The sequence below is a fragment of the Protopterus annectens genome, chromosome 2.part1 (assembly GCF_019279795.1).
Source record: "Protopterus annectens isolate FY-2018-M chromosome 2.part1, PAN1.0, whole genome shotgun sequence".
Classification (NCBI taxonomy): domain Eukaryota; kingdom Metazoa; phylum Chordata; order Ceratodontiformes; family Protopteridae; genus Protopterus; species Protopterus annectens.
This window is the reverse complement of record NC_056729.1, coordinates 1,182,783,362-1,182,798,979: the sequence shown is the minus strand read 5'-3', so window position 1 is coordinate 1,182,798,979 and position 15,618 is coordinate 1,182,783,362. Positions and strand designations below refer to the sequence as shown.

Below are 15,618 nucleotides of genomic sequence, written 5' to 3'. Positions count from 1 at the left end.
AGTAACAGAGAAATTTGCTTGTGAGCCTCTATTCTTTGTTGAGGAGGAACGTCTGGCATGCCTCTGAAAGGAGGCAAGGTATGGAAATAAAACCTGTAACCTTGGTGTATGATATCCAATACCCATCTGTCTTGGGTAATTAAACTCCAATTTTCTTTGAAAAGTGCCAACCTTCCTCCCAAAGGTGCTGCCAGACGAGAAGGCTCTGGCAGCTGAAAAGGTAGGTCATTGGGTCTGTTTACGAAAGGACTGACCCCTGCCCTCACCTGAAGACTGTGCAGGAGAACTCCCTGTTCTAGGCCTGAAAGAGCCCTGAGCTCTGCCCCTACCACGCCTAGATCTACCCCTAGACTGGGAATCATAAGAAGGATACGTCCACCCTTTAGCAGGCCAATTTCTACTAAACTTTGGAGGCTGAACCTGCAAAAAATCTTTAACAGTCTGCATAGACTTAGCCTTGTCTTCCATTTTCTTCAACACTGCCTCAACAGGAGAACCAAACAACACATCAGATTGTAAAGGAGCATCTAAAATCCTAGTTTTAACATGGTCAGATAAATTTTGATCCCTCAGCCAGGCGTGCCTGCGAAGAACTGACCCAGTGGCAGCCACCCTAGACGAGGCCTGTACAGCATCAAAACCACATTGCAAAGAATGCTTACCCACCTGTTCAGAAACATGTACTAAATCTTGTAACTCTTTACAATCAATACCTTCCGCCAGAGCATCAACCTTAGACTTCAACTGTGAAAGGAGATAGTTTTGGTATTTTAACATGTGAAACTGGCAATTCAAAGCCCTCATAGCTAGAGTGGAAGAAGTATAAACTTTCTTTCCCCATCTATCCAAGGCCCTGGCTTCTTTATCTGCAGGAACCGGATTCTTGACAACAGAAGCCTTAACACCTTTAGGCCCCTGGCTAACAGTTTCTGGGTCTGCCCTAGGACTCTTAAGAGATACTTATGAACTTCAGGCACCCTGTAATACCTATGCGGTTTAACAGGAGCAGGAGGCAAAGAATCAGGATTAAGAGAAGCCTCTGTAAAACATCTTCCACTACATCCAAAACAGGAGGTATAGCCAAAGGCCTATGCTGGGGTAAAACAAAATTCCCTAAGCCTTTTCCTGGAATCAGAGAAGTCCTGACCTTCCCACTTAAAATGCTCCCTCATGGAATGAAGAGTTTCTGAAAAGAAAAATCCTCAGGAGGAGAAGCAGAAGGAGTAGAATCATCCACATCAGAATCAGAATAAGGAGAGTACTCCTGCAAGTCTTCAGCCAAGACTCTGAAACATCCAAGCCTGCTCAAAACTCCCTAGCTCAGGCTCCACCCTAGGTCTCTTATCAGGAGGGGCAAAGAACCCTAATCAGAGTAATCAAATCTTCTGCCATTTTAAGCATATGCTTCTTGGGCACAGTTCCAGAAGAACTAGGGGTGACACCAACTGAAGCTAAACCTGGCCTGCCTCTAGGAGAAGCCTTGGAAACAGAAGGAGAGGGCCTAACCACCCTAGGCAGGAGGGGAGTATAGTAACCTGAGAAGCCCCTTCACCCTGACCTGCCTCCTGAGAGGCCACATCCTGCAATAACAAGGTCTCTCCCTGGGAACCCAAAACAACCTCCGTGGAACCACCGCTCCACCGACACCTCTAAAGAACCGGCGTCCGTATGGACGGTTCTTCTAGCCTAGGCTTCACTGCTTTGTCCTTGCGCTTCTTCGAAGAAGCGGCGGCGCCGGAGCATCCAACGGCATTTTATAATTGCACCGCTTCCCGAAGATTAACCTGGCACAATCTAATCTCCTCTTTATAGTGCGCTTATTAAATCTAGCACAAGAGCGACACCAACAACGCCGTGCTCAGGCCCTAAACAAGGAATACACAAAGTATGATAGTCTCTATGCGGTATCTGTTTCCCACAAGAAATACAATTATTCACTTTTTCTGACATCCGGTAAACCACTGAGGCAAGAAAAACTAAAATATTCCCCAACGGGTACTTAGCCAACTTTGACTCGGTCTGAAACTCCGAACACGACAAATTTCAGAACGCCAACCGCCACTTGCAATACTGCTTCTGCATCGGACCATGCGGCAAAAAAGACTGAGGATATGACGTCGGTCATGCGCATTTGTACCCTGACGTCCTGATGTCAGTCAAATGCGCCTTGACCGACGTCAGCCTTATACTTTGATATTCGGGCCGACCGAGGACAGCGGACTACCCAAGTGTAAGGACTGCAACAATGTGAGATGAAGAACATCCCCAGCGAGTACATCTAAATTGAAACATTTGACTGCGTAAACATTCTGGTCCTCAAACATTTTCTCTGGCGGTAGAGGGACATCTGGTGATATGGAGTCTGTCATCTTGGACTAGGACAAGCATTTAACACACAGTTTCTAGAAAGGCATTGAGAGAGGACCTAAGGGTTTTGGGAACAAATGACTGATAAATGTAACAGTCCTTGTGATCTCATTCTGGGCCTAAACAGAAAAAGCACTTAGTGTACAAGTCCTTGAATGTAATCTCCCTACCGCACTTGCATTTACCCCTCCTAGCGGACGTCTAACAAATTTGATAACAAAGAAACTGTAAGCAAAAAAAGCAAGGAAGGTTCCTCAATGGGACACTTATCTCAGTAAATGAAGTGATGCTATGGTACCAATGACCAAATGGCAATCAGTCTGACAGATGCATGACTTGAGTTTGGGCTGGTGGCCAGATAGTCTGGGGTACACTTTTACATGTGTATATATAACTCTGTGCTTACGAGCTGTCATGTGATGGATGTATGACTTTGGGAATGTAAAGCTTTTGTGCCCTGCATGGACATCAACGCTGACAACCCCATATGTCAAGAACACTGCAACAGTGATTTCAGTCAGGACATAAAATATTACACAGTAACTGAAAAATACCATTAGGACTAGTAAAACAACTCGTCGTCTGAAGTGAAGGATAAATGCAAGCTCTTCTTTCATTAAGTTCATATGAAGTTAATAGGCTAATGGCCCTAGCGTCCTTACAAGCCTAGCCAATTTCTACCCTTATTTCAATGATCAGCACAAATTGCCACTGTCCAACAGAGGTTCATAGGTTCATAGGTTCATACTACCCATTATTTGCTGTGCCTCTGTTGAGCAGTGACACTGAGGTAATCCCTGGGGTATATCTGCTCCCATCCCATTGGTCAAGATTTCTGATTTTATTCCACAGCATAGGGAGTCTTTGGGTGATGAATCTATCCTCCAGCACGCCCTATTAATAGCCATGGTTTAAGTCTGATCTAGATTTTTGAGGTGAAGCATATTCATCAAATCTGGGTTTGACATCATAGGACAGATGTTTGAGACCCTTTATATGGGGCATTGTACTCAATCATTGGTCTGATGAGTGATGAGTATAGGAGACTATGACTCCCTTGATCTAGATGAGAAATCCTTTCCTGATAGGTGGGCAATGTAGAAGGTCTTCCTAACTACTTTAGCTACATGGGTGTTGAATGACAGACTACTATCAACCTGGGTCCCCAGGTCCCTGATAACTTCTCTGTACTCAGTGGATTGCCACCTATTTTGTAGCTAGGGTAAGGCCATGGCTCTGGCACCAGTTATCCGTTTCTGCCCTGTGGTACTGCCTTTCCTCATCATGGATCCAAAATGTCTTTATTTATTGGCTTTGCAGATAAGGCTTGTCAAGGATGCTGTGTTTTCCCATGGAGAGCAGTTCTCACTTGGGCAGTTTGCACTGAACCCTGTCAGCCCAGTGAGAGACACAGATGGAACCCTGGCATGAATTTACGGTTACTCATCCAATCATCCAGATTGCTTTTAAAGAAGGTCAATGAGGTGCTCTGTATAACATGAAGTGGGAGTCCATTCTAAAGGTGTGGTAACCTCTGGGAGACAAATCTATCTCTCCATCAGGTTCTATTAATGTCACATACCAGGGTTAAGGACTTTAGAGCGAGTAACTCGTGTACCATTTGACTTGCGGATATGCAGCATTTCCAATAAAGCAGGGTCATAGATTGCCTTATATGCAAGGCATAGATCGCGTCTTAGTAGTCTGTATGAAACAGAATAAAGTGACAGCGATTTCAGAAGATCCGCATAGGACAGATGCTGAGGACCTTGAATTTTCCTTGTGAGGAACCTTTGTGGTCTATCCAATTGCTGCATGTGCTTGGAAAGGTACATACCAAAAGGGGCATTGTACTCAATTATTTGGCTGATGAAGGAAGAGTACAGAGAGGTTATAACTTCCTTTTTTGTGGATGCAATGCCCTTGCTTATGAGATGAGCAATATAGAATGCCCTTCTTATCACTGTGGAGACATGGTGATCAAAGGTAAGGTTGCTATCAACCTGTGTACCCAGGTCTCTCACCACTAAGTGTGTACTTAGGGTGCCGTTTTTGATGTGGTCGTTATCAGGAAAAAACACTTGCTGAATGGGATGATAATAAATTTATTTTTGCATTGAGTTTAAGGTTATGACTTTGACACCAATCATTTGTTTGTGTAAGACCCTCTTGTAGGATAGTGATATCGTTTGGAGATTCTATGACTGCTCCCAGTTTGTAGTCAGCAAACTTTGTCAGCCGCAGACCTTTAGTTTTAGCTTGTACTTCGTTTGAAATAGATTCTAAACAGTACAGGTCCCAGGACTGATGCCTGTGAACACCACTGGCTACAGGACTGCTGTTGGAGGTGGATTCCCATATTTTGACTATATAGGTTCTATTAGTGAGCCAATTAGCTACCCATCTAATGATACAAGGGTTGATACCTAGCTGGGTGAGGTTGTCAATGATGCCTGAGTGGGAGATGGTGTCAAAAGCCTTGGCTAAGTCTAGGTAGGCTGTATGCACACATTTCCCCTAATTCGCAGCCTTGGTGACTGTCTCAAAGAAGTCCACCTGGTTTAGCAGGCATGATCTTCCTTACACAAATCCAAACTGAGTAGGGTCAAGTGTTTGGAGATTACCTACATCTTTGTTAAGGTCCATGATGGATTTACTCCATGGCCTTGCAGATAGGGCTAGACAGGCTAATAGGTCTATAGTTCCCAGGGTCAGTGGAAGCACCACCTTTGTGCAAGGGAATAACTGTGGCCATTTTCCATTCAGAAGGGATGAAACCAGAGCTCAGACTATGATTAAAAAGAGTACCCAGTGGTGGTTTTTACTCTTGTTTGAGCCCATATAGGACGCAACCTGGGATGTTATCAGGACCCATAGATGCTGTATTGTTGGCCTTAAAGAGGGCATTCATGACCTGCTTTTTAGAGATACAAGGTAGAAGACAGGTGGTAGGGATGTCTTGGGGTACTTGTGGCAGGGTCAGGGGGTGACGTTTTCACAGAACCTGTCAGCTAACAGGTTAGCTATGTCCACAGGCTCAGGATATGTGGTATCACTAACTACCAGTTTGGCACAAATCTGGGCCACTCCTTTTAGGTTACGGATGTAACTAAAAAACGTCTTGTCGTTGTCCTTAATTGAGGAATCTAATTTGCATTCATAGTTTACTTTGGAGGACTTCACAAGAAGTCTTATTTGCTTGTTTCATCTGAGGGCTCGTTCCCTGTTACTCAGACAGCAATTTCTTCCTCTTATTGTAAAGCCTTTTAATGGCAGTTTGTCCACCAGGCAGGTTTGCTCTTCTTTGAGGAGATTAGTTTGGTCCTATCAGGTACAGCTGAGTCAATGTAGTTATAAGGGAGTTTGTATAAAGCACTGGTGTAGAACTCTGCGTAGTTTCCAGTTCCATCTGAGGTGGGAGGTGCAATAAAGCTATTTATACCATCCTGTAAGAGGTTATAATCCGCTTTGGAGAAGTTTTTTTAGTTTAGTTGCTGGTGGTGGTGGTGGTGGGGGGTGTGTGTGTGTGACAATTACTTCGAATGAGACTGATATGTGGTCAGATCTCACTAGGGAAGACCTCACAGTGGGGGTGCTACAGTGGTCTCCCATACTGGTAAGCACCAGATCTAGGATGTTGGCACCCCTTATGGGGGTGTCAACTAGCTGGTCCCGTGAACTGGAGTTAACAAATTTGAAGAACCTTTGGGCAACTGAGTTAGAGCAGGAGCAATTTACCCAGTCAATGGATGGGTAGTTAAAATTGCCTAAAACCAGGGTGTTCGGATGCATCTTGATAGACTCAAGTAGATCCAAATAGGCAGAGTGGGTGTCCTGATTCATGGAGGGGGTCCTGTAGCTGGCAATGACTTGAACAGATGTCCTACCAACAGTTAATTGCACCTGAAGTATCGCCAGAGAATCATGTTACGAAACAAAGGAATAATAACCAATTATGGTCAGAACTTCTCTTAAATGCGACCACCTTCCCTCAACCCAACAGACCTCACCTATACACTAGCAGACAAATTCAATGCAAACCTCAATCACTGAAACAGCTATACATAGTATTTATTTATTAGACTACACACATGCCAGAACCTCTTTCACCCCTCCATAGTCACCAAGGAACTTGTTCTCAAGGTGCTAGCAAAGATCAAAAATACTTCATCCACAGGACTTGACATTCCTGGGTATTAAACAAATAGTGCATAACATGCCTTCTCCAAACATCTCCTCAAATTGTTTAACTTAAGATTAGATGCAGGATTTGTTCCCAGAGTATGTGCTGCTTCCTCATGCAGATGGTACCACCACAGCTCCTAGTAACTATAGACCCATCAACCTTACAAGCTTGATCTTATCACTTAAATCAAAAAAATCTCTTTAGGTTAGACTCTCAATAGTTTGGCTTCATCAAATGCAGAGGAAGCTTTTCAAACGTAGTCAACTTCTTGGAGAGAGTAACACAGGCTGAAGACAGGGTCATGCCGTTAATAAAGCATATCTTGCCAAATCTGTCGACACCATATCCCATGTGGGCACTGTAAGCAAGCTAAAGGTTTTAAACGGAGTTTCTATTTGGGATGATGGATAGCAAACTGGCTAAAAGACAGAATCTATAAAATTCATGTGGCAGGTGTGTCATCGGAAAGTATGAAGATAACAGAGTCTCCTGAGGCTCTGAAATGGGATCCCTCCTTTTAGGCAATTACTTCCCTGAACTCAAAGCCGAGAAAAAGGATGTCTGCTTAACTAAGTTTGCAGATGACTGCAAATTGGGTGTCATTGTCAAGTTTCTCTTCGATATCTGCACCTTTTAAAAAACTTACCATAGTTCATACCTGGTGCACCAAATGTCTGAAATTAAATGAAAAAAAAGTGTAGTATAATTTAATTTGGCAATCAACCCTTACCCTCAGTACGGTACACACAGTATAGACAACATACTAAAAAAATAAAACACAATAGCTACCAACCAGTACCAGAACTTGGGTCCACCAAGGAAATTGCAGAACACAAAAAATGTAAAACTGGATCCAAGGACAGCCAAAGAACTCCAAACTAAATCCGTTTTTATTGTACAAAGTATAAAAGCATAAGCGCTTTCATGGCAAAGCTACTTCATCAGATGCATGAGACAATTGAAAATTCAGTCCATTAAATACACTAATTGAAAAATCACGATTAATTGATTAACTTTCTTAAAGACCTATGCCTTAAAATACACTCATTGAGCAATATGCACACACAAATACATGACCTTCTGCAAATGTAAAACATCTTAAGTTACTCTATGCAACATAAATACATGCATATATATGAACAAAAGCATATACATCACAAATAAAAAGTACACACACACACACACACACACACATATATATATATATATATATACATAAATAAAGAATATATATATATATATATATATATATATACATATATATATATATATATATATATATATATATATACATATATATATATATATATATATATATATATATATATATATATATACATATATCTTTATATATATATATATATATATATATATATATTTTATATATATATATATATATATATATATATATATAAAATGTGAAAAACACTATTTATATAATGATGGTTCAAGACAAATGCCACACTATTTTCTACTTGGAGGTCTGGCTTTACGTTTAGGTCTCAGAGGTACTCTGTCATTCAGGCCATGACCATAATCTCCATGTAATCTAACTATCCACTTGGCTTCTAACTGCTCGGTTTGATTCCTGGTGTCACCTTTCCTGACATTCTCATATATACGTCCTATTACCATAAACTTAAAGATATGGGATGTATCTGTGTCTACAGTGTGTTTAGATAAAACACTAACTGTATCACCTTTACCTATATGGTAGTAGTGTTCTTTAATCCTGTTTCTAAGCAATCTATCGGTCTTACCAATATAAAATTTCGTACAAACTAAGCAGTAAGCCAAATAAACCACATGGGCACTTTCTGCATGTCGCAGAAACATTAAAACTGTACACTTTGTTCTGATCAGCATGATTAAATTTTTCTGTATTGTCAATGTATTTACAAGCTTGACAATGTCCACATGCAGCAGTGCATCCTTGGCTCAAATGTGTAGGTACACTCCTAGGGTAACAGACGTCTCTTTAGGGACTTCATATTTTTATATACAAAACCTGGTCTAGTATTTACTATAGCTCTATCATCACCATCTGTAGTCAGGATACCCCCAGTGTTTCTCAATAATTTATTTATATTGCTTAATATCACTCGAATAAAACAAGCACATTTTAATTTATCATTTTTCTGAACCTGCAAATTATCAGTGCTTTTCTCACCAAAATAGGGCCTAGCCTTACTAGTTCTTAAATCAGAGACTATTTCAATACTCTCTTGCACATCTCTGTGCTTATAGCCCCTGATAACAAAGGTTTCCTTCAAGGAATCAGTTTGTCTAACAAATTCTGAATCCTTAACATTCAGCCTTGAGGCTCTATACACTTGGCTTCTAACCACACTTCTAATCATATGCGATGGATGCATACTCTCCTTATAAAGAAAATGGTTACAATGACAGGGCTTTCTATATAATTCAGTTGTAATATAACCATTAGTGTCATAAAATACTTTTGACATCCAAAAATTCTACAAACTCAACTGAAGTTTTATGAAAAAAATTCAGAAATGAAGTGGTATTATTGATGTAAAAAATAAACCTATATAAATCTTCAATGGGGCCTTCCCATAAAAGAAAAATATTGCCCACAAACCGACGATAAAATATTACATGCTTGCTGAAAGGTCCCTTAAAAACAAACTGTTCTTCCCAGATTCCCAAGGCTACATTGACGAAGCTATTGGCAAAAGATGTGCCCATAGCTACGCCATGTTTCTGCCAATAGAAATCATTGCCAAAGACAAACACATTGTTGTTCAAAACACAATCCAATAATGCACATATTAACTCAACCTTTCTAATACCAATGTTAGTAAATCTCTCTAACATACACAAGCCCTTCATTATTCGGGATAACCGTAAAGAGAGAAGTGACATCTAAAGTCACTAAATACAAACTACCCTGTTTTCCTTGTTTGTCAAAGGTGTTCATAAATAAATCACTTAAAAAATGCTGGATATCCCTTAAAATATGTGGACATGTGTTTAAAGCAGATCTCAACTGTTTTTCAACAAAAATAGAAGCAGGTTCCATACACCAGTTCCTTCCTGCTAAAATAGGGTGTAAAGGAGGGTGTATTGGGTCCTTGTGTAATTTAGGCAGACCCTGAATGACAGGTAATAAAGCATCTTTAACAGACAAATAACTAAACAACTGTATATCAGTCAAACTATCATCAAACAATACTTTAAAAACATTGTTAACTTTCTTAATCATAAATTCAATTTGTTTGGAAGTTATTTTAGAATAAAAAGTTATCTGAAAGCATATTAATCATGTAATTATTATATCTTTGTGTATCAAACACAACAGAACCACCTTTATACCAGCTGGTCTAATAGTCAACAGATTATTATTCTGTAAATTATTCCTAGTCTGTATTCAGATTTAGTTAAATTAAATTTCCCTCTATGTCTACTGTGGAAAGAATCAGAAGCATGCAATTCATAAAAATTATCTGAACAGAGCTTTTCAAAAGCTGTAATCAAGGGATATGAATTGGGTATGTAGATACTTATTTTTTTAAATACATTATTATCGTAATCACCATTTGCATTTTTAAAAGCTAGTTTCAAGAGAACATTTATCCTTTATTCCAACACAGAAACAAGACTTCTCAGAGGTAATTCTGGACTTTAAAATGTTTATAAGAAATGTTTTGTGTACAGAATTTCACATTCTTCAACTTACCATGTCCCTAAAAAAAACAAACAAAAAAAAAACCAGAGCAATGATGACTTTCTTTTCTCCATCGCTTCCGTTTCAAAGCATTGATGTACTGGGTATGTGTGGGAACGCAAGTCCCTTACACATGCGCAGTACATCAACACAAGGAAGCAGTATACCACCACCGGCGGAAGAACAGTAATATGCCGTTATGCAAAGACATTAAGAAAAGTATTTTTTTTCTTAAATAATGTCATTGCAGAATAGCAATAACCGACCCCGTGGTTGTGGTATATTGAAGATTTACCCATGGTTGGCTTTAATCACTCGGGCTTCCCCCTCATGATTAAACCATGCCAACCCATGGGTAATCTTCAATATACCACACCACGTCGTCGGTTATTGCTTAAATACTCTTCGGCTATGTTGTTAGAAGAAGATAAATGGGAATGAAGTCCTGTTGTTGATTTTGAAAGCACATTGTGAGGAAACTAACCTTTAGCCTTATTTTGTCTCATAGACAGCACATTTTCCACCAAAATGAGTCTGCCAAAATGTAGCGAAGTAGTGTAAATAAAACAATCAGTAAAAATCATTTCACTTTCAAAAATGTTTTGTCAACTTGCTTAACAAGGACCCAACTTAACTTTGCAGAGGACAGCCTGACAACTTAACCAAGGGGTAGGTGGAGAAGGACAAGTTATACAGCAGCAAGCAGGATAAAAATGGCGACAAGAAGAATAAATGGAACTTACAAAGCCTAGAAGCTGTACCAACTATTAACCTCCTGAGTATGTCACATCATAATTCCCTCCTACCCAATTCTCTTAGCCTACTGTTCCAAACTTTCATCCATTCAAGACAGTATTTGGAAAAGACAAATGACTGTTTTTCTTCTGCTAAAAAAGTCACTGCATATAGTGACTTAATGCCATTTTTCTCTCAGAAAAAAAAGAGCCACTTTACATTGTAGTGGACTAAGACAGACTTGTTTCACAGAAAAGTAAAAGCCAACACTTAGGAAAATGTATTAAACTACTTTTCCGTATACTCTTACCTGAAGCAGAACTGGAGACAATGCCTTGTCCTTTTTTTCATCCCGCAAAGGAAAGAGAGACTTTAGCAGCTTTGGCATTTGAGGCACAAGGTTTTTTACTGGAGTCAAGTAGGCAGATGCTAATCCTGAGATGCCTGTCAAAATATACATATTAACATAGCAACAACATAGTAAGAAAAATTATGTAAATGTCCAAGTGATTCATAAGTTAGAAAAAAACATTTATTACTGATCCTACATATTGTTATACATTATAAGCATGTACAAGGACAAATCTTGCATAATATGGCTCAGTTTTCTGAAATTCTGTTCTAGTCCTCTTAAATACAACAAAGCAATTGCACCTGCAAGACTGTTTGAAGTACATTAAACTATATATATATATATATATATATATATATATATATATATATATCTATATATAAAAACATTTCTAGTAAAGGTTAGAGCTTCAGAGTCTGAAAGCAGGAGCTCTTCAGTGCAATGCTCCCCTTCTGGCTACCTAGTGGTGCTTCTAAGCTTGAAGTTTTGAATATATCCCTGACAGATTTTGCTTTTCTTCCTGAAGTCTCCACATAGTACAGTTGTGTACCTACCATAAATGTAGATGTTCGAGTGTATTCACTGTTGCAGTCATTACACTTGGGTTATCCTGCTGGCAGGCTACCCGCAGTCGGCCTGAAGTCCAAAGTCCTGGTCCGGCGGCGGTTGCTGTTGCCTCTTCCCTGACGTCAGTGCGCCAGGGGTATATAAGATGCAGCCAACGCCATTTACTTCAGTTTTTCTTGCCCCAGATGTCAGGTGCCCCCAAGAAGGTAGGCAATACATATTGCTTATAAGAACATACACCAAAATAAAACAATACCTTCATCTACAAGCAAATACACCACATAGGTTGTATAGAATATAGAAGTACAGATAAGTCCCAGCAAAGGAAAGGGGGATGGTGGGAGGGTAACCTGGACTGCAACAGTGAATACACTCGAACATCTACATTTATGGTAGGTACACAACTGTACTATGTTCATCGTGTTTCACTGTTGCAGTCATTACACTTGGGTTGAATCCCAAAGCTGAGGTAGGGCGGCTGGGTCTAAATAGGATTCGGAGAGGCTATGAGGCCCTGCAGAACTGCAGTGGCAAAGCCTGCTCTGGATTTAGAGTAAAGAGGTACGTGATCATGCTTGGTAAAAGTGTGCACTGAACTCCAAGTTGCAGCCTCCAAAATGTCCTTGGTTGGTACTCCTCTGAGAAAGGCTGCTGAAGTGGCTGCTGCCCTGGTAGAATGTGGCCTAATATTCTTTGACACTGATTTGCCATGCTGTGCATAGCAGAAGCAAATGCAGTGTCCTATCCATTTTGAAATAGTCTGCTTTGAAATAGCCTTTCCTTGTGATCCTGCAGCATATGCTACAAACAGTTGCGCAGTTTTTCTGAAAGCTTTTGTTTTGTCTAAGTAGAAGCGTAGCTGCCTGTGTATGTCCAAAGAGTGCAGAAGTCTCTCCCCTTTATTCTGGGAATTTGGATAAAATGTTGGCAAATGAATGGTTTGGTTAAGAGCCACACTGGATACTACCTTTGGCATAAATGTTGGGTTTGTCCTTAAGAGAAACCTTGTCCAGATGAAAAATGATAAAAGGTTCCACTGCCATTAATGCCTGTAACTCTGAGACTCTTCTTGCTGAAGTTATTGCTAGGAGCAGAGCAGTTTTCCATGATAAGAATTTTATATCAGCTGTATTGGCTGGCTCAAAAGGAGGCAGTGTGAGCTTTTCCAAGACATAATTGAGGTCCCATGTAGGTATCGGTGCTCTCCTTGGGGGTCTTATGTTTTTTGCCCCTCTGAGGTACTGTCTTAGCAGTGGATGTGAGAAAATAGGAGGTTCCGTACTGTAATGAGCTGAAATGGCAGAGGCATGGATTTTAATTGATGAGAAGGATAGGCCTTTGTCCAGCATCTCAATTAGGTATTGTAAAATCTGAGGAATATTTGGAACAAGTGGTTCAAGTCCTTGTGCCTGGTTCCAAGCACATAATATCTTCCATTTTTCTGCATAAGATTTTGTGGTGCTGGGCCTCCTGGCTTCCAAAATGACATGCATAACAGTTTTAGGGAGAGGTGTGTTCTGAGTGGCTATATTAGGTGTGTTCTGAGTGGCTATATTATTTGCCATGCAGCCAGATTTAAGGTTCTGAGTTGGCTGTGCAGGATCCGATTGTTTTGTTGAGTCAGAAGATGAGGAATTTGAGGTAAAGTCCAGGCTGGGCCTTGAGACAAGCTCTTTAGGATTGGGTACCAGTGCTGGCGTGGCCAGTCTGGGGCAATCAGAATCATTTTTGGCTTCTCTTGTCTGACTTTTAGGAGTACCTTGGGGAGGAGAGGCAGTTGTGGAAAGGCATAAACTGTTAGGGTTTTCCAGCTGAATGATAGAGCATCCACTTTCCATGCTTGTGAGTGATAAGTCCTTGAGCAGAATCTCTGTATCTGGCAGTTGTGAGGGGAGGCAAAAAGATCTATGTCTGGGCATCCCCATTTCCTTGTTATCATGCTGAAGACCTGTGGATCTAGTTTCCACTCGTGAGGGTCCATGAGGTTTCTGCATAGTTCGTCTGCCAGAGTATTTTTCTTTCCTGGCAGGAATTGTGCCTGCAGATGTACTTGACAGGTCAGTGCTGTGTTCCACAAAGTCATGGCCTGCAGAGGGGGTATGAATGCGTGCCCCCTTGCTTGTTTATGTACCACATAACTGTAGTATTGTCCGTCTTTAGCAATAGTTGTCCTGGATGTAGTAGATCCTTGAAGGCTGTCAGGGCATTCTGTACAGCTAGCATCTCTTTTTGATTGATATGAAGATGCATTTGGTCCGCGGGCCACGTGCCCTGAATACATTTTCCTGCCATGTGTGCCCCCCCAGGCATAATCCAATGCATCTGTTGTTAGTGTCTGCCTGGCTGTAGGTAAAGTGAAAGGCTGTCCCTTGTTGTGGTGACAGGCTAGTGCCCACCATTGAAACACCTGTTGCAGGCAGGGGATAAGAGTTATTATTGTTTCCAGGCTGTGGCAATGTTGAGTCCAAACACTTTTTAGATACCATTGTAGCTTCCTCATATGCAGTCTTGCATATGGAATTAGCAGGACGCAGGATGCCATGATGCCCAAAGCCTGCAGAATTCTTCTTTTAGGTAAATGGGTCTTTGTTGCCATCATTTGAAAGTAATGAGTCAGTTGCCTTTGCTTGTCTGGCGTGAGATAAGCCATCTGGGCAGTTGTATTTAAGCTTGCACACATGAATATCATCTCTTGAGAGGGCACTAGTTTTTATTTCTTTTCGTTTACTGTGTACCCTAGGCAAATTAGTAATCTTTTTACAAACGCCAGATGCTTTAGTAGAATGTCCTTGCTCTCTGCTTGAATAAGGCAGTCGTCCAAGTAGGGATACATTTGAATTCCTTTTTGTCTGCAAAATGCAATTACTGGTGCCAGGCATTTTGTGAAGACCCTGGGCGCAGTAGATAAGCCAAAGGGCAGTGCAGGGAATTAGTAATGCATTGAGCCAGCTATGAATCTGAGGTATCTTCTGCAAGATTGTCTGATTGGGACATGCAGGTATGCCTCTTTGAGGTCCAAAGTAACTAGCCAAGCCTTCTTGCCCAGCATGGGTAGAAGTTGCTGCAGTGTCAACATTTTGAATTTTGGAACGTCCAGGAAAGTATTTAGAATAGACAGGTCCAGTACTGGTCTCCAGGCTTTGTCCTTTCTGGGTACCAGGAATTGTCTTGAGTAAAATCCTTGCCCCTGCTCTTGCTGTGGTACGTTTTGAATAGCCCTCATATCCATGAGAGCAGAAATTTGTTTTTGTGCCTCTGCCCATTGACTGTGTGGCAGGTCTGGCATACCTTTTGACCTTGGCAGGGTGTGGAAGTGGAACCTGTAACCCTGAGAAATAATATTCAGAACCCATTTGTCCTGGGTGATCATGTGCCAGTTTTGTGAGAAAAGTGCAAGTTTTCCCTCCAAGGGTGCTGCCAAGAGGTAAGTGCTTGGTATTTGTAGAGGAAAGTCATTGGGACTGTTTCCTATAAGGTTGTGATTTGTCTTCTCCGCCTTTGGGGGCTGAAGCACCCCATTGTTTAGGTCTGTATGAGCCTTGGGGCTGAGATCTGCCTCTTGGGCGTCTGTATCTGCCTCTTTGTGGCCTGTCTGACACTGGAAAGGACCAATTTTTAGTAGGCCAGTTCCTGCGAAATCTAAGTGGCTGAACCTGTAAGAAATCCTTTACTGCCTGCATTGATTTTGCTTTATCCTTCATTTTCTTCAACACCTCTTCTGCC

General features: G+C 41.0%; 1 protein-coding gene across 1 annotated transcript in view; it reads right to left on the bottom strand.

The window, feature by feature from the left end:
* KIF13B (kinesin family member 13B) overlaps positions 1-15,618 on the bottom strand; it is a gene marked incomplete in the record, with an annotated part of 3,953,176 nt that overhangs the window by 230,229 nt on the left and 3,707,329 nt on the right. Inside the window, 1 exon segment of the mRNA XM_044062707.1 lies at positions 11,287-11,420. Coding sequence (XP_043918642.1) covers positions 11,287-11,420 — 134 coding nt within the window.